Raw genomic sequence first — 19,172 nt, forward strand, 5'->3', positions numbered from 1 at the left:
GAATACATTCACGTTCACAGTTCACCATTTCAATTTTGAACTTGTTCACATTCAGTTCATTTTGTATTTTTTTAGAAGTGAGAATAAATGACCCATGAGTTTACTTTTTTCAATTTTGCATGCCTCATATTAGGCTATTACAGTGTTCTTGAATAAAATACAATAATTATGAAGACTTTTTTTATTTAAATACACTTTATTGAGTTATACCCAACAACAAACACCTATAACCATATATGCTAATATCCTCCTGGTCAAAAAACACATTAAATAGATGCAAGTATCCATATAAATGACCGCTCTATTTCCTACCGTGTGACACAAACGGTGACTGTGGAACCAGCGTGTAGGTGAACTAACGTATTACACTGCTGGCCAGAATTCACATCACATATTGCATGTCCAACAGGGAAAAATATAAAGTGGCGTCGCGAAGTCCAACGTTCTCCTAAAAGCGAAAGTGGAGCTTCACCGCATGCTGGTGTCAGCGGAGGTGCAGCTTAAGCACAAGCAGGAAGACACAGACAGTGCCGATTTGATTTTACGTTATTTTTCCCGGGAATACAAATAAATGGCAAAAAATTCGTAAGAATTAAGTATTCATAAAAATCCACAATGTGTGCTTATTCAAATACCATATTCAAATTCGGCTCCACCCCTGCATTACAGGCTAAGGCAAAACATTTAAGCTGGACCTAAACCAGATCCAGAATGTCACCTAAAACTGAATGAGCTCACGTTCAAGTTCTTCAGTTTGCAAATACGTTATGTTAAGTTCACCATTCTTAGAAAAATGAGCTTGTTCAATGAAGGCGCCATTTTGAACTCGTTCACGCACAACACTGGTCACAACCGACTGCCATTATAAACAATAGCAGCACTGGACCCGCTGGCAGCAGCAGACCCAGTGGTTGAGACACACCGACTTAGATGGCTTCATCTTCCACCCCCTGTAGGCTAACAGGCTGTTGAACTTTCTTACCTCTTTCCGTAATAACAGAGTGGCACTTCGTCAGTTAGGAGTTTGTCACTGTGCGTCACTGAATTTGGTATTTTCCACATCTTGATCGCTGTATTTTAGGCCCTTCTATCGCCGCTCTTTTGCTAGGGGTGTGGCTTCCAGGGTCGTGACCCTTGGGCAATCACAATTAAAGTTCAGCCGGTGGTTCCTTTTGTTATCTGATCTGTGGATAGAAACCTTCTAAATTAACTAAAAAAAAATACTTTTGTTATTGTGTTCCATGCGAGTTTCGTTTGGTTTGACGGCCATCTTTGCCCGATTTTTTTTTTTCCCGATTTCAATTTTTGTCCATCCATCCATCCATTTTCCAACACTCTGAATCCGAACACAGGGTCACAGGGGTCTGCTGGAGCCAGTCCCAGCCAACACAGGGCACAAGGCAGGGACCAATCCCGGGCAGGGTGCCAACCCACCGCAGGACACACACAAACACACCCACACACCAAGCACACACTAGGGCCAATTTAGAATCGCCAATCCACCTAACCTGCATGTCTTTGGAATGTGGGAGGAAACCGGAGCGCCTGGAGGAAACCCACGCAGACACGGGGAGAACATGCAAACTCCACGCAGGGAGGACCCGGGAATCGAACCCAGGCTCCCAGATCTCCCAACTGCGAGGCAGCAGCGCTACCCACTGCACCACCGTGCCGCCCTCAATTTTTGTCTCTCGTTAGAATTTCATTGATAGGTTTATTTTTATTTGTTTTGGTTTTATTCATTTATTATTTTTATGCACTTCTCCCGGTTTCTCAGCAGGACACTCTGCTAGACACGTGGACTGTTAGATTAGCTCACAAATACAATAACGGTATACGGTTTTCTGACCGTTTCATAAACGTTGTATGAATGTAGGCCCTGACCTGCGTCTTGTAATTACGGGATAGGAACTTAAAGAAATGGAACACAACATATGAGTCATAAACGTCATATTCAAGAACTTTCCTTCTCTTCGTAATACCATCCATCCATCCATCCATTGTCTCCCGCTTATCCGAGGTCGGGTCGCGGGGGCAGCAGCTTGAGCAGAGATGCCCAGACTTCCCTCTCCCCGGCCACTTCTTCTAGCTCTTCCATGAGAATCCCAAGGCATTCCCAGGCCAGTCGAGAGACATAGTCCCTCCAACGTGCCCTGGGTCTTCCCCGGGGCCTCCTCCCGGTTAGACGTGCCCGGAACACCTCACCAGGGAGGCGTCCAGGAGGCATCCTGATCAGATGCCCGAGCCACCTCATCTGACTCCTCTCGATGCGGAGGAGCAGCGGCTCTACTCTGAGCCCCTCCCGGATAACTGAGCTTCTCACCCTATCTTTAAGGGAGAGCCCAGACACCCTGCGGAGGAAACTCATTTCAGCCGCTTGTATCCGCGATCTCGTTCTTTCGGTCACTACCCATAGCTCATGACCATAGGTGAGGGTAGGAACATAAATCGACTGGTAAATTGAGAGCTTCGCCTTGCGGCTCAGCTCCTTTTTCACCACGACAGACCGATGCAGAGCCCACATTACTGCGGATGCCGCACCGATCCGCCTGTCGATCTCACGCTCCATTCTTCCCTCACTCATGAACAAGACCCCGAGATACTTGAACTCCTCCACTTGGGGCAGGATCTCGCTACCAACCCTGAGAGGGCACTCCACCCTTTTCCGTCTGAGGACCATGGTCTCGGATTTGGAGGTGCTGATTCTCATCCCAGCTGCTTCACACTCGGCTGCGAACCGATCCAGAGAGAGCTGAAGATCACGGCCTGATGAAGCAAACAGGACAACATCATCTGCAAAAAGCAGTGACCCAATTCTGAGCCCACCAAACCGGACCCTCTCAACGCCCTGGCTGCGCCTAGAAATTCTGTCCATAAAAGTTATGAACAGAATCGGTGACAAAGGGCAGCCCTGGCGGAGTCCAACTCTCACTGGAAACGGGTTCGACTTATTGCCGGCAATGCGGACCAGGTTCTGGCAACGATCGTACAGGGACCGAACAGCCCTTATCAGGGGGTCCGGTACCCCATACTCCCGGAGTACCCCCCACAGGATTCCCCGAGGGACACGGTCGAATGCCTTTTCCAAGTCCACAAAACACATGTAGACTGGTTGGGCAAACTCCCATGCACCCTCCAGGACCCTGCTAAGGGTATAGAGCTGGTCCACTGTTCCGCGACAAGGACGAAAACCACACTGTTCCTCCTGAATCCGTGGCTCGACTATCCGACGGACCCTCCTCTCCAGGACCCCCGAATAGACTTTTCCAGGGAGGCTGTGGAGTGTGATCTGTCTGTAGTTGGAACACACCCTCCGGTCCCCCTTCTTAAAGAGGGGGACTACCACCCCGGTCTGCCAATCCAGAGGCACTGTCCCTGATGTCCATGCGATGTTGCAGAGGCGTGTCAACCAAGACAGTCCTACAACATCCAGAGCCTTGAGGAACTCCGGGCGTATCTCATCCACCCCCGGGGCCCTGCCACCAAGGAGTTTTTTGACCACCTCGGTGACCTCAGTCCCAGAGATGGGGGAGCCCACCTCTGAGTCCCCAGGCTCTGCTTCCTCATTGGAAGGCATGTTAATGGAATTGAGGAGGTCTTCGAAGTACTCCCCCCACCGACCCACAACGTCCCGAGTTGAGGTCAGCAGCGCACCATCCCCACCATATACAGTGTTGACACTGCACTGCTTCCCCTTCCTGAGACACCGGATGGTGGACCAGAATCTCCTCGAAGCCGTCCAAAAGTCGTTCTCCATGGCCTCCCCAAACTCCTCCCACGCCCGAGTTTTTGCCTCAGCAACCACCAAAGCCGCATTCCACTTGGCCTGCCGGTACCTATCAGCTGCCTCTAGGGTCCCACAGGACAAAAGGGACCGGTAGGACTCCTTCTTCAGCTTGACGGCATCCTTCACCGCCGGTGTCCACCAACGGGTTCGGGGATTGCCGCCACGACAGGCACCGACCACCTTACGGCCACAGCTCCGGTCAGCTGCATCTACAATAGAGGCACGGAACATGGCCCATTCGGACTCAATGTCCCCCACCTCCCTCGGGATGTGGTCGAAGTTCTGCCGGAGGTGGGAGTTGAAGCTACTTCTGACAGGGGGCTCTGCCAGACGTTCCCAGCAGACCCTCACAACACGTTTGGGCCTACCACGCCTGACCGGCATCCTCCCCCACCATCGAAGCCAACTCACCACCAGGTGGTGATCAGTTGACAGCTCCGCCCCTCTCTTCACCCGAGTGTCCAAGACAGGTGGCCGCAAGTCCGACGACACGACCACAAAGTCGATCATCGAACTGAGGCCTAGGGTGTCCTGGTGCCAAGTGTACATATGAACACCCCTATGCTTGAACATGGTGTTCGTTATGGACAATCCGTGACGAGCACAGAAGTCCAATAACAAAACACCGCTCGGGTTCAGATCGGGGGGGCCATTCCTCCCAATCACGCCCTTCCAGGTCTCACTGTCATTGCCCACGTGAGCATTGAAGTCTCCCAGCAGAACGAGGGAGTCCCCAGAAGGTATGCCCTCTAGCACCCCCTCCAGGGACTCCAAAAAGGGTGGGTACTCCGAACTGCTGTTCGGTGCATACACACAAACAACAGTTAGGACCCGTCCCCCCACCCGAAGGCGAAGGGAGGCTACCCTCTCGTCCACCGGGGTAAACCCCAATGTACAGGCTCCAAGTCGGGGGGCAATAAGTATACCCACACCCGCTCGGTGCCTCTCACCGGGGGCAACTCCAGAGTGGTAGAGAGTCCAGCCCCTCTCAAGGAGATTGGTTCCAGAGTCCAAGCTGTGCGTCGAGGTGAGTCCGACTATATCTAGCCGGAACCTCTCAACTTCGCGCACTAGCTCAGGCTCCTTCCCCTTCAGAGAGGTGACATTCCACGTCCCAAGAGCCAGCTTCTGTAGCCGAGGATCGGATCGCCAAGGTCCCCGCCTTCGGCCACCACCCAACTCACACTGCACCCGACCTCCTTGGCCCCTCCCATAGGTGGTGAGCCCATGGGAAGGGGGACCCACGTTGCCTCTTCGGGCTGTGCCCGGCCGAGCCCCATGGGTGCAGGCCCGGCCACCAGGCACTCGCCATCGAGCCCCACCTCCAGGCCTGGCTCCAGAGTGGGGCCCCGGTGACCCGCGTCCGTGCAAGGGAAAACGCCGTCCAAAATTGTTTTCCATCATAGGAGGTTTGTTTAACCGCTCTTTGTCTCATCCCTCACCTAGGACCAGTTTGCCTTGGGTGGCCCTACCAGGGGCATAAAGCCCCGGACAACAGAGCTCCTAGGATCATTGGGACACGCAAACCCCTCCACCACGATAAGGTGGCGGTTAAAGGAGGGGTCTTCGTAATACCAATTTTTTTTAATTTGTATGAATATTTTTCGTATGAATTTTTACTAGAACTTTCAAACCAAAGACATTTGGACAGTGGGGTTACTTGAACACGCGTCACACTATTGCCTGAATGGTTCAGTGAAGTAAACTGATGCTGCAGAATTTTGGAAAGTTTGGACAAACGCAGCTCCATTATCAAATAGCAACACCCTTAAAATGAAAATGAAGAAATGAAAATCTCACGTATGGAAAACCCAAATAAGGTAAAAACGGACAAGTAGAAATATTTCAGAATTTAAGTTCGTATTCTTATTGGTTGTTTTGGCCACATCATTTTGAATCGGAGCTTTAGGCCTTGGACGTGTATGTGGTCAGGCGTGGGATGCGTGTGTGTCGTGTGCCAACTCTATAAGACACGGCCACATGTGTTACATGGTGTCCGGATTTCACGAAGATGCTCTTGATTATGGACTTTGCAAGAGACTTGTGGCTCAATCAACAAACTCATTGAGGTTCGAGTTCTCGTTTCGGTTCAGCTTTGTACTTAATTGTAGCCCTTTGCACTCTGATGGTTGAGGTTTACGTTTACCATTGCACCTCTGGCGAAATTTTGACTGTCCCCCCCAATTAGGACCTTCGACAATTCTGAGAATTGAATTCTTCTCGGATTCGCTGATAACACACAGCTCCGCCAGGGACGCGGCTAGAAAAACAGCCAGACTGAACATTCTGTGCCCTGTGATCCATCTTCGCTTTTTATTTTTATTGACCGCCACAGGAGCCTTCCGCCTCATCTTGTTAAATCTCCATCCAAGTGCATTGCATGGTTCTGTTTTAATGTGGGCTGATTTTATTGTTCTAAAAATTGTTGACTATGTGCAGCAAGCTGAGAAATGCGGTGTAAAATAATGAACCCCAAGGTATCAGATGAATGGCGAATTATGGAAAACAGCAAAAACGCAACGCCAGACTAATTTACCTTAATAAGTCCCATCTGAATCAGATTTGTATTTTATTTCTTTTCAGGCCAGCTGATGTAATCGACTTTGAATTACTTTATAGACTTGTTTTGTGATCCCATTCATAAACAGACACTTTAAATCCTCGTATTGACGTTAATGGTCACTATGACCATCTCTTCACTTGAATGCATTGTCTGTGTAACATGGTTGAGTGTCACGTGTGTGCACATGGCGGACAGGTTAAGGACTTTGGTGACAGAAATCACCCACTGGACCAGGGGTTGGTGCTGTGTTCTAATGTCTTCTCTGCTCCTTCTTCAGCAGAACAGAAGAGTGACGGCCACTCCATCACCAATGCCACTTCCATTGTTTGCCCGTCCTTCCCTGCCACATGACCACATAAGCCGGGAACCGGCCATCATGTTTCCAGATCAATCCTGAATTTGCATAATTATTGTGCAATTATATTGTGATTTTTTTGTTTGTACAAAACTTCAGTTAAATGCGATCACCAATGTGGTGGCACCAGCTCTTTACCTCTGTTAGTCTCCTCCTTTACAGTGGCGTAGTCGGCAGGATTTGCTGGAAACAAGACAACCGGTTCCATCAGGGATGGAGTGACTGTCGTTATTCTGTTCCGCAGAGGGAGGAAAAGAGAAGACGAGGATGGGGGGAGTGGGGGTTGGCTCTATGTTCTAATGCCTATCTATCTATCTATCTATCTATCTATCTATCTATCTATCTATCTATCTATCTATCTATCTATCTATCTATCTATCTATCTATCTATCTATCTATCTATCTATCTATCTATCTATTATATGGTGCCTTTCACATCTATCTATCTATCTATCTATCTATCTATCTATCTATCTATCTATCTATCTATCTATCTATCTATCTATCTATCTATCTATCTATCTATCTATCTATCTATCATGTTTAAGGTGATGCTGCTCTGTTTCTATCTCTAGACATTTCACATACGAGTATTGAGCTTGGGGGTCTTGGTTTATTGTGTTCTTCTGGATTTGACCCCTTCTTGCTTTGGACTGCTCTTATTCCCCTGATCTCTTGGTCCCGTTTTTCTGGCTTGCTTAATTTTATCACCGTCAACCTCTAGCAACCTCTCAAGTTGTAAGGGGTGCCCTCTTTTAATGTGTGTTTTCTTTCATTTTTGCCTCCATAGATGTAAATGAGTGTGAAGCCATTCCCGGCCTCTGTCATGGAGGAAACTGCATAAACACAGTGGGATCCTTTGAGTGCAAGTGCCCAGCCGGCCATCGATTTAATGAAGTGACGCAGAAGTGTGAAGGTAAGCCGTCACGTGAAATGCCCGTAAGGTGATTTATGGGCCGTGGGCTTTTGCGCAAGCAGCCGTAACGGTGGAGCCAGTCTTTGTGGTGTTTTATTGTATCAGTTTTATAAATCAGAGGCCAATTGCTCAACTTCCTGTGTTGGCACTCACTGTGTGAATTTAAGAAGACCCTATAAAGTGTGTTTTCCTAACAAATCCCACAAATATGAAGAGCATTGCATGACTGGAACAGCTCCTTGATCTTCCTGGTCTGCGTTTGTCTGAGTTCGTCTGAGTGTGCGGTGTTGTGAGAAGATAACATCGTGTCCATCTGAGGTGCAGCTCCCCAGTTGACCAATGTAATATGAAAGGCATCTAGATGAACAGTTAAAGCACATTAGAGAGTTTAGTGCACAAGAGGCCCTTGCTGGAATTCACAGCCTACTAATGTGGTGAAAAATTCATTTAAAAGGAGAAATGAGGCTTCAGCCGCAGCATCATCATCACCAGTTTGACAGCTGTTTGCCGGGTTTACTTAACTTAGCCTGACACCCCCCCCCCAATCTTTTTCCCACACTTTCAGTGGACCTGGGCATGTTTTGGGGTCAGACCTAGCATGTCCTCTTCCATCACCCCCTACAGATACACCCTCTTCAGTCCTCTGTGGGTCTCAGGCCCCTTCACTTTGGTCACAGGCCTTTAATGACGTCTTGGGCACGGCCATCAGCAGTGTGTCTGTCTGCAGAGAGTGTGTCAACCTCGTTGAGATGTTTGCTTACCTCGGCAGTGACATTCATGACTCTGGTGACTCTCCCTGTGAAGCCAGTAGATGAATTGGGACGGTATGGGGGGTCATGAGGTTGCTGGAAAGGGGTGTGTGGCGCTCCAGATATTTCTGCAAAAGGACGAAGGTCCAAGTCTTTAGAGTCTTGGTGCTTCCTGTTTGTGAGACATGGACGCCATACAGTGACCTGAGATGAAGACTGGACTCCTTCAGTGCTGTGTCTCTTCAGAGAGTCCTTGGGTGCCGCTAGTTTGACTTTGTGTTGCTCATGGAGTCCCAAATGAGGCACATGACCTGCATTGTGAGGGAGCGTCAGTTACGGCACTACAGCCATGTTGTTACCCGAGGGTGACCCAGCTCATTGTTGCGGGCCCGAGTGGCTGGATCAGGCCAAGGGGACGCCCATGTGACACCTGGCTGTGGCAGATAGATGGGTGGGACTGGACCATGTGTCAGCCTGGGTGGTTGCCAACTAGAGTCCTGAGCTGTTTCGTTGTGCGGTGGGTGCGGCAACGTGCTATACCAGTGCCTGCTCCCCAACGTGACCTAACATCTGTCTCTGATTAAGTAACTGTCGCTCACTCTCTCTCACTCCTTTACCACCTAATAGCTTATGTGTGGTGAGTGTGCTGGTACATTAATGGCTGTCATCTGTCACGTGTGCACACTGAGGACAGCTGGAGGGCTCTAGGGACTGTAATTCTACCGCCACACCAGGGGGTGGCGCTGTGTCCTAATGCCCTTCTCTCCACCTCCCTCAGCAAGCAGCTTGATTGACAGCTGGAACACCTCTGACATCACTTTCTGTGTCCGTCCCCCTGGACCCGCCTCTTCTTGCTGGGAGGACAGAAGAAACTGGAAGCCCCGCCCTCTTTTGTCAATTCTATCATAAACTTGCTTCTGGACAGATGTTTCCCCAATTATTGGGTGTTTTTATTTTATATATTTATTTTTTTACAACTAGGGGGCTCCACCCCTTGCTCGCTTCACTTGCCCATCCCTGGGCTTGGTTTACCGGATATACACTTTAAAGAGATTGTTAGTTTCATGGGAATTGTTACATATGCTTTATTTTTCACTTTTACTTTAAATCTTTTGTAAAAGCAATACTTGTCCTTTATTTCCGGCCCCGTGGGTGGTTACATCTCTTTCTCACAGGATGTATAACGCTGCTCGCGTTGTGAAGGGGGGGCGGCTGGATGCACACTAAGGAGAAGCAGTTGGATCATCTGCTGGCTTTCTGCTGCTGGCGAGGTGCGTGTTTTGCTTGTCGCTTGTTGTTGTTTTAAGAGCTGGGAGCACATGATGCATGTCTGCCAACAGCAATCCAACAACTGCTAGGTTAGATGTCCGTGGACTTGTTTTAAATGATGTGTCACTGCCTTGTCTCATGTGACATTGTAAAAACAATACTTGTCCTTTATTTCTGGCCGCGGGCATGGTTAAATCTCTTTCTCACAGGATGTATAAAAGGGGGGGGGACGGGGGGACTGAATGCATGCTAAGGAGATGCCGTCGGATCATCTGCTGTCTTTTTGCTGCTGTTGCTGCAGTCGCGCTGCCCATCGATCATTTTAAAGCCTGTACAGCAGCTGTCCTATTGCCACCTTGCTTATCTGCTGCTCGTGTACTGGGGGGGGGGGGTTAGGGTGGCTGAACGCCCGCAAGGAGAAGCGGTTGGATCATCTGCTGGGTTTCTGCTACTGGCGAGCTGCATGTTTTGCTTGTCACTTGTTGTTGTTTTAAGAGCTGGGAGCAAGTTAAAGTGTCTCTCATGGGACTTCAGATTGTCTTCCAAGAAGATCATGTCTCGTCTCCCTAGTCTCTCATCTCCCTCCCAAAGATTTTTAGGAGATTAGAGAGATAGAACTACACGGGGTGACCAGTGTCTTCCTGTCTTGCTATATGGTTGTGAGACATGGACAGTATTCAGTGACCTGAGATGAAGACTGGACTCCTTCAGTACTGTGTCACTTCAGAGAGTCCTTGGGTACCGCTGGTCTGACTTTGTGTTGCTCGCAGGGTCCTGAATGAGGCACATGACCTGCAGTGTCGGGGAGCGTCAGTTACGGCACTACGGTTACTTTTGAGCCCCTGAAATGAAGGGATTGTGTTCAAAAAATACTTTAGTTGCCTCACATTTCTATGCAATCGTTTTGTTCACCCCACTGAATTAAAGCTGAAAGTCTGCACTTCAACTGCATCGGAGTTGTTCCATTTCAAATTCATTGTGGTAATGTACAGAACCAAAATGAGAAAAAAGTTGTCTCTGTCCAAATATTTATGGACCTAACTGTATGTGGTGATCCGGCTCACAGGACCCTCATTGTTGAGGACCCGAGAGGCTGGACCAGGCCAAGGGGACACCCACGTAACACCTGGCTGCAGCAGATAGAGGCTCATTTCTGGAGGTTGGGAGTGGACTGCGTGTCTGCCTGGGGGGCTGGTGATCAGCAACCAGAATCCCGAGCTGTTTTGTCGGACGGTGGGTGTGACAATGCGCTGTACAACCTGACCTGACCTCTTCAACCAATCATCCTCTGCCTTTTAGTCCACCTGCCCACATCACCTCAAAGGGGGGATTGCAATTTAGGGCTGCTGGTCCACCTTCTGTGCAGGGATGTGGGAGGAGGATTCAAACGGGGGCAACATGCTGACTCCTCACAGACAGGGCTGGGATATACAGCAAATTGTGTAATACAGGGGAACTCCTAATTAATCCCCCAGAACCTCCTGAATACTCGTGAATTATGGGTAATAAACGCACACAGGACAGCATGTTGTGTGGTTTTGTACAGGCCCAGTGTGCCCATGCGGGGTACATAGCCTTAGATAAAGTAACATGAGTGTGCCCAGCTACAGCTGTCACTACGAGTGCAACGACGGGCGCGGCAGAGTCACCCATTGAGAGAGCAGATGACACCAATCCTAGACGAACGCCATCCTGCTTTGGCTTCCCAAGTCCTCTGATCAGTCATTTACTCCTTTTGGAGGGGAGTGGTGGGGGGGGGGGGTGTATTGTTTTCCTTCTCCTCTAACTTCTTAAATTATTCATCTTAAACGTTACTAGGCAACCCTGGCAATCGCTTGACGTCTCTGCAGATTTGTGTTTTGCTTTGTTGTAGATGGTAGAACTGGCACCATGTCCTCGCCTTTGGGTAAGGCCCAGAAGAGAGGAAGTGGGGTGGCGCGCGTGAGTCATCCTGAAACTCCTGGGCTCGATCCGACTAAACCGCCTTGGACAAGAGACACTCGGGGTGGGGGACGGGGGATTAGCACCACACACACCAAATCAAGAGTCGCCAGATTAAGAGGGCTTAGGACATCTGTTCTCATGCCCACCCCCCTCCACCCAAAAGCAGGCATTACTATCTGTGGTTTTTGAAGATGGCATTTATTTGTATGCCAGCCGCTGGGCCACAGCAAAGAACAAAGGCTCGGACTGAGCTGTTTTTGTTGTTGTCGTGGAATCCCTGCAGCAACTCAGGCTTGTTTGTTGTTGCTTTAATTGCAATGGAAAATTAAATGATCATCTTTTCCAGGATGGCTCTCAGTACAAATAAATACAGACATGAATAAAGTCCATGGGGTAATTAAGAGAGATGCTTTTTCAACTCTTTATTTGGTTGTGCGACTCATCGAGGGGTCCTGCTTTGCACCCGACGCTGCCCTGGACTGGAGTTAGCAGGTTTTTATAAGGAACTAGCAGGAGTACCCGGCATTGTCAAGGAATCTATAACCGGTGAATTTCCTAAATGAAAGAAACAGAGCATAGAAATAGAACAAACAGTTTTCTGATTGACATTTTATTGTAATAGGTAATATAAGTGGTCAGTCCAGAGCCTTTGGGTACACTATACAGGTGCTGGTCATAAAATTAGAATATCATAACAAAGTTGATTTATTTCAGTAATTCCATTCAAAAAGTGAAACTTGTATATTAGATTCATTCATTACACACAGACTGATGTATTGCAACTGTTTATTTCTGTTAATGTTGATGATTATAACTGACAACTAATGAAAGTCCCAAATTCAGTATCTCGGAAAATTAGAATATTGTGAAAAGGTTCAATATTGAAGACACCTGGTGCCACACTCTAATCAGCTAATTAACTCAAAAGCCTTTAAATGGTCTCTCAGTCGAGTTCTGTAGGCTACACAATCATGGGGAAGACTGCTGACTTGACAGTTGTCCAAAAGACGACCATTGACACCTCGCACAAGGAGGGCGAGACACAAAAGTTCATTGCTAAAGAGGCTGGCTGTTCACAGAGCTCTGTGTCCAAGCACATTAATAGAGAGGCGAAGGGAAGGACAAGATGTGGTAGAAAAAAGTGGACAAGCAATAGGGATAACCGCACCCTGGAGAGGATTGTGAAATAAAACCCATTCAAAAATGTGGGGGAGATTCACAAAGTGTGGACTGCAGCTGGAGTCAGAGCTTCAAGAACCACCACATACAGACGTATGCAAGACATGGGTTTCAGCTGTCACAGTCCTTGTGTCAAGCCACTCTTGAACAAGAGACAGCGTCAGAAGCGTCTCGCCTGGGCTAAAGACAAAAAGGACTGGACTGCTGCTTTGTGATGAAAGTAAATTTTGCATTTCCTTTGGAAATCAAGGTCCCAGAGTCTGGAGGAAGAGAGGAGAGGCACAGAATCCACGTTGCTTGAGGTCCAGTGTAAAGTTTCCACAGTCAGTGATGGTTTGGGGTGCCATGTCATCTGCTGGTGTTGGTTCATTGTGTTTTCTGAGGTCCAAGGTCAACGCAGCCGTCTACCAGAAAGTTTTAGAGCACTTCATGCTTCCTGCTGCTGACGAACTTTATGGAGATGCAGATTTCATTTTCCAACAGGACCTGGCACCTGGACACAGTGCCAAAGCTACCGGTACCTGGTTTAAGGACCATGGTATCCCTGTTCTTGATTGGCCAGCAAACTCGCCTGACCTTGTGAAGAGGAAGATGCAGTACGCCAGACCCAACAATTCAGAAGAGCTGAAGGCCACTATCAGAGCAACATGGGCTCTCATAACACCTGAGCAGTGCCACAGACTGATCGACTCCATGCCACGTCGCATTGCTGCAGTAATCCAGGCCAAAGGAGCCCCAACTAAATATTGAGTGCTGTACATGCTCATACTTTTCATGTTCATACCTTTCAGTTGGCCAGCATTTCTAAAAATCCTTTTTTTGCATTGGTCTTAATTGATATTCTAATTTTCTGGGATACTGAATTTGGGACTTTCATTAGTTGTCAGTTATAATCATCAACATTAAAAGAAATAAACATTTGAAATACATCAGTCTGTGTGGAATGAATGAATCTAATATACAAGTTTCACTTTTTGAATGGAATTACTGAAATAAATCAACTTTGTCATGATATTCTAATTTTATGACCAGCACCTGTATTTTTTGTTTTGCTTTGTGGTGTGAAAATGAACAAATTCTGAGGATTGCCGACTGTAGAACATGCTACGTAGAGTTGTCCGTGTGAAAAGCATGGATTTTCCAAATTGGTGCGTTTAACTTGCAGTCATTGCCCTTGAGCCTTATTAATTGACATAGCAAAAGCCAAAACGAACAGGAAATTGTAGCCGTTTGAAATCAAAGGGCAAATTATTCGGAATCAGCGGAATTCTTGGTATGAAAACATCTTCACGTCTTGCGCAATGTTTCAGACGCCCTTGAAATAGACTTTTTTTCTGGCATCGGAAGTGGACTTTCTAATTCTATGTCTTTTTTTCGGTGGCATGGGTATATTAGCGAAAAGCAGGACAATTATAATGTGCTACATGGTATTACGTACGGAATAAGCACCACAGTGAGATGAATGTACGTTATTTACAATACGTCAGAAAGCGAACAAATAGCACCAGTCAGTCAGAAAATCGTAATATGAGTCGGAAAGCGAGCAAATAGCACCACAAATACGCAAAGCCAGTCACACGCACTGGGTCGTTCAAGTTTTACATCCATACGGCAGGTCCCCTTCACCTGATGAAAGCAGTCGGCCTTCTCATACTTGGACACTTCCGCCATCTGTTGGCAATTTAAAGAAACATTGGTAAAGAGCGACGCACAGGGACCAAACGTGCTGCTAGATGGTGCCACCGTTAACGTCTGTTGCAACGTGCGGCCATCTTGTCGATGATGAGTACGGGGACGTGTGCTGAACGTTGTGTCGGTGAGAAGGTGCCCTGCGCTTCACCACGAACATTTTTCCCAACCAAACATACCCCATGACCTCCTCCTGGTCACAAAGGAGCCCCATTCCCAGTTTGGTGGCGATCAAACGCCCGGTGCAGATTTGTATGGCGGACAAGCAAACATATACTGTATACACACATACATACATCGACTGTGCTTTATATATTGGATGAATGGTGACATCCGTCTGCTTGAGTGGTCATTGCAGGTTGGTTGAAAGTGACAGAACAGCGTAGGTGTCATGGCCTGTGGCCGCCACCTAAGGCCACCATCAGCTTCTCGTGAGGGGACAACGCAGTTGAATGAACCTTCACTTGAAATGACTCTTCCTTGTCAGGGAGGGTATGACAGAGGGGTCTCTGGGTGGAAGAGGACACCGGCAGGAGCGTACAGCTTTCTGAGTAAGTGGAGAGTCGCTAGACGAGAAGAAATGGAGTGAAGTGAATAACGACTTTGAGAGAGGAAAGCAAAAGAGACTCGGGTGGGATTAGCATTCTTCTGGTCCGCTGAGGCAAGAGAGAGGACACTGCCGGTGTAATCTGCTTTTAAATGTCGAGTTGGGCCACACCAGTATGGCTTCCTTACTTGCTGTCTGTGACGGATGTGTTTGTAAAGAGTCAGGGGGGGTGTAGAGGTGGTGATGGAGGGGCAGCATCTGTGGGCGGTTATGGCTCTTCTTGTTGGAAGACTGAAAAGAAAAGCGGCTGAATGGCAGATTCACCCTCTGCTCCCCCTGTGGCATCCCTGTATGAGATGCACACATACTGTATATACAGTAGGAGTAACGACAGTCAGGTCCGAGTCAACAACCAAAATCCAACACTCGACAAAGTTGAGACGGTCCCAGTACTTCATTCTTCATGGCGGTGCCTTTTAGTTTCTACCAGTCCTATAGAAGTAGAGTCTTTTACCTTTGAAAACACCTTCATATTAACTGGCAAGAAATCCAGACGCTGAAGTTGGACTGCCCAGCATCCATACCATCCTGATGCAGTGCCAGTTATGATGGGCATTTACTGGGAACGAGATGGAAAGCAGCCAAACCACCTGCACTTCAGAAGGGGTTACCCACCTGCAGCTAAGCACATACAGGCCCCGCTAGTACTTGGATGGGAGACCATCTGGGAAAAAGCTTGGGTTGCTGCTGGAAGAGGCGTTGGTGAGGCCAGCAGGGGGCACTTACCCTGTGGTCTGAGTGTGGATCTCAATGCCCACAGTGCAGTGACAGGGGAACACTATGCTTTAAAAATGGCACCGTTCTCTGGATGAGTCATCTTCTTTTGCTTAAACTATAAAGGCTCAGCTCTTGTAATCTTTTCCTCCACCCTCTGTAGCCCTGAATCGGCCTCGTCGCTCTTCTCTGGACTTTTTCCAGTGCTGCTATGTCTTTTTTGTAGCCTGGAGACCCAAACTGGCCACAGGACTCCAGATGAGGCCTCACCAGTGTGTTAGAAAATTTAAGCAGATCCTGCTGTGACTTGTACTCCACACATCAAGGTGCTATATAACCTGATATTCTGTTAGCCTTCTTAATGGCTTCTGAACACTGTTGGAAAGGTGATAGCTTAGAGTCCACTATGAGTTCACAAGTTCGGCTGCTGCTTCGCCACCTGATGCCACAGGTCCGCCATGCCCTCGACCCTCTGCAGTTCACATACCAGGAGAAGGTGGGAGCGGAGGATGCCATCATCTACATGCTACACCGATCCCTCTCCCACTTGGACAAAGGCAGTGGTGCTGTAAGAATTATGTCTCTGGACTTCTCTAGCGCCTTCAACACCATCCAACCTCTGCTCCTTAGGGACAAGCTGACAGAGATGGGATTAGATTCACACCTGGTAGCATGGATCGTGGACTATCTTACAGACAGACCTCAGTATGTGCGTCTCGGGAACTGCAGGTCTGACATTGTGGTCAGCAGCACAGGAGCGCCACAGGGGACTGTACTTTCTCCAGGCCTGTTCAGCCTATATACATCGGACTTCCAATACATCTCAGAGTCCTGCCATGTGCAAAAGTTCGCTGACGACACTTCTATCATGGGCTGCATCAGGAGTGGCCAGGAGGAGGAGTATAGGAACCTAATCAAGGACTTTGTTAAATGGTGCGACTCAAACCACCTATACCTGAACACCAGCAAAACCAAGGAGCTGGTGGTGGATTTTAGGAGGCTCAGACCCCTCATGGACCCCGTGATCATCAGAGGTGACTGTGTGCAGAAGGTACAGACCTATAAATACCTGGGAGTGCAGCTGGATGATAAACTGGACTGGACTGCCAATACTGATGCTCTGTGTAAGAAAGGACAGAGACGTTTATACTTCCTTAGAAGGCTGGCGTCCTTCAACATCTGCAATAAGATGCTACAGATGTTCTATCAAACAGTTGTGGCGAGCGCCCTCTTCTACGTGGTGGTGTGCTGAGGAGGCAGCATAAAGAAGAGGGACGCCTCACAACTGGATAAACTGGTGAGGAAGGCAAGCTCTATTGTAGGCACAGAGCTGCGGACAGTTTGCCATCTGTGGCAGTGCGACAGGCGCTGAGCAGACTCCTGTCAATCATGAAGAATCCACTGCATCCACTGAACAGGATCATCTCCAGACAGAGCAGCAGCTTCAGCGACAGACTGCTGTCACCGTCCTGCTCCACTGACAGACTGAGGAGATCGTTCCTTCACCAAACTATGCGAGTCTTCAATTCCACCGGGGGGCTAAATGTTAACATTATTCAAAGTTATTGTCTGTCTTTATACCTGCATTGTTATCCCTCTTTAATTTAATATTGTCTTTATCAGTATGCTGCTGCTAGAGTATTTGAATTTCCCCTTGGGATTAATAAAGTATCTATCTATCTATCTATCTATCTATCTATCTATCTATCTATCTATCTATCTATCTATCTATCTATCTATCTATCTATCTATCTATCTATCTATCTATCTATCTATTATATAGCGCCTTTCATATCTATCTATCTATCTATCTATCTATCTATCTATCTATCTATCTATCTATTATATAGTGCCTTTCATGTCTATCTATTTAATATATAGTGCCTTTCCTATCTATCTATCTATCTATCTATCTATCTATCTATCTATCTATCTATCTATCTATCTATCTATCTATCTATCTATCTATCTATCTATCTATTATATAGCGCCTTTCATATCTATCTATCTATCTATCTATCTATCTATCTATCTATCTATCTATCTATCTATCTATCTATCTATCTATCTATCTATCTATTATATAGTGCCTTTCATGTCTATCTATTTAATATATAGTGCCTTTCCTATCTATCTATCTATCTATCTATCTATCTATCTATCTATCTATCTATCTACAGTGGTGTGAAAAACTATTTGCCCCCTTCCTGATTTCTTATTCTTTTGCATGTTTGTCACACAAAATGTTTCTGATCATCAAACACATTTAACCATTAGTCAAATATAACACAAGTAAACACAAAATGCAGTTTGTAAATGGTGGTTTTTATTATTTAGGGAGAAAAAAAAATCCAAACCTACATGGCCCTGTGTGAAAAAGTAATTGCCCCCTGAACCTAATAACTGGTTGGGCCACCCTTAGCAGCAATAACTGCAATCAAGCGTTTGCGATAACTTGCAATGAGTCTTTTACAGTGCTCTGGAGGAATTTTGGCCCACTCATCTTTGCAAAATTGTTGTAATTCAGCTTTATTTGAGGGTTTTCTAGCATGAACCGCCTTTTTAAGGTCATGCCATAGCATCTCAATTGGATTCAGGTCAGGACTTTGACTAGGCCACTCCAAAGTCTTCATTTTGTTTTTCTTCAGCCATTCAGAGGTGGATTTGCTGGTGTGTTTTGGGTCATTGTCCTGTTGCAGCACCCAAGATCGCTTCAGCTTGAGTTGACGAACAGATGGCCGGACATTCTCCTTCAGGATTTTTTTGGTAGACAGTAGAATTCATGGTTCCATCTATCACAGCAAGCCTTCCAGGTCCTGAAGCAGCAAACAACCCCAGACCATCACACTACCACCACCATATTTTACTGTTGGTATGATGTTCTTTTTCTGAAATGCTGTATTCCTTTTACGCCAGATGTAACGGGACATTTGCCTTCCAAAAAGTTCAACTTTTGACTCATCAGTCCACAAGGTATTTTCCCAAAAGTCTTGGCAATCATTGAGATGTTTCTTAGCAAAATTGAGACGAGCCCTAATGTTCTTTTTGCTTAACAGTGGTTTGCGTCTTGGAAATCTGCCATGCAGGCCGTTTTTGCCCAGTCTCTTTCTTATGGTGTAGTCGTGAACACTGACCTTAATTGAGGCAATTGAGGCCTGCAGTTCTTTAGACGTTGTCCTGGGGTCTTTTGTGACCTCTCGGATGAGTCGTCTCTGTGCTCTTGGCGTAATTTTGGTCGGCCGGCCACTGCTGGGAAGGTTCACCACTGTTCCATGTTTTTGCCATTTGTGGATAATGGCTCTCACTGTGGTTCGCTGGAGTCCCAAAGCTTTAGAAATGGCTTTATAACCTTTACCAGACTGATAGATCTCAATTACTTCTGTTCTCATTTGTTCCTGAA

The 19,172-nt window shown here is 47.2% G+C and overlaps 1 protein-coding gene and 1 long non-coding RNA gene across 3 annotated transcripts in view; one reads left to right on the top strand and one right to left on the bottom strand.

Annotated features, from left to right (window-relative positions):
* LOC127526167 (uncharacterized) overlaps positions 1–19,172 on the bottom strand; it is a 368,097-nt gene that overhangs the window by 162,954 nt on the left and 185,971 nt on the right. The gene's annotated exons all lie outside the window — the stretch shown is intronic.
* fbn1 (fibrillin 1) overlaps positions 1–19,172 on the top strand; it is a 311,649-nt gene that overhangs the window by 95,798 nt on the left and 196,679 nt on the right. For both annotated transcript variants that reach the window (XM_051920648.1, XM_051920647.1), the window contains exon 8: positions 7,496–7,621. In XM_051920648.1, the coding sequence (XP_051776608.1) occupies positions 7,496–7,621 (126 nt within the window). The remainder of the gene's footprint in view (positions 1–7,495; positions 7,622–19,172) is intronic.

Source organism: Erpetoichthys calabaricus, chromosome 17 (assembly GCF_900747795.2).
Source record: "Erpetoichthys calabaricus chromosome 17, fErpCal1.3, whole genome shotgun sequence".
NCBI classification, from domain to species: domain Eukaryota; kingdom Metazoa; phylum Chordata; class Cladistia; order Polypteriformes; family Polypteridae; genus Erpetoichthys; species Erpetoichthys calabaricus.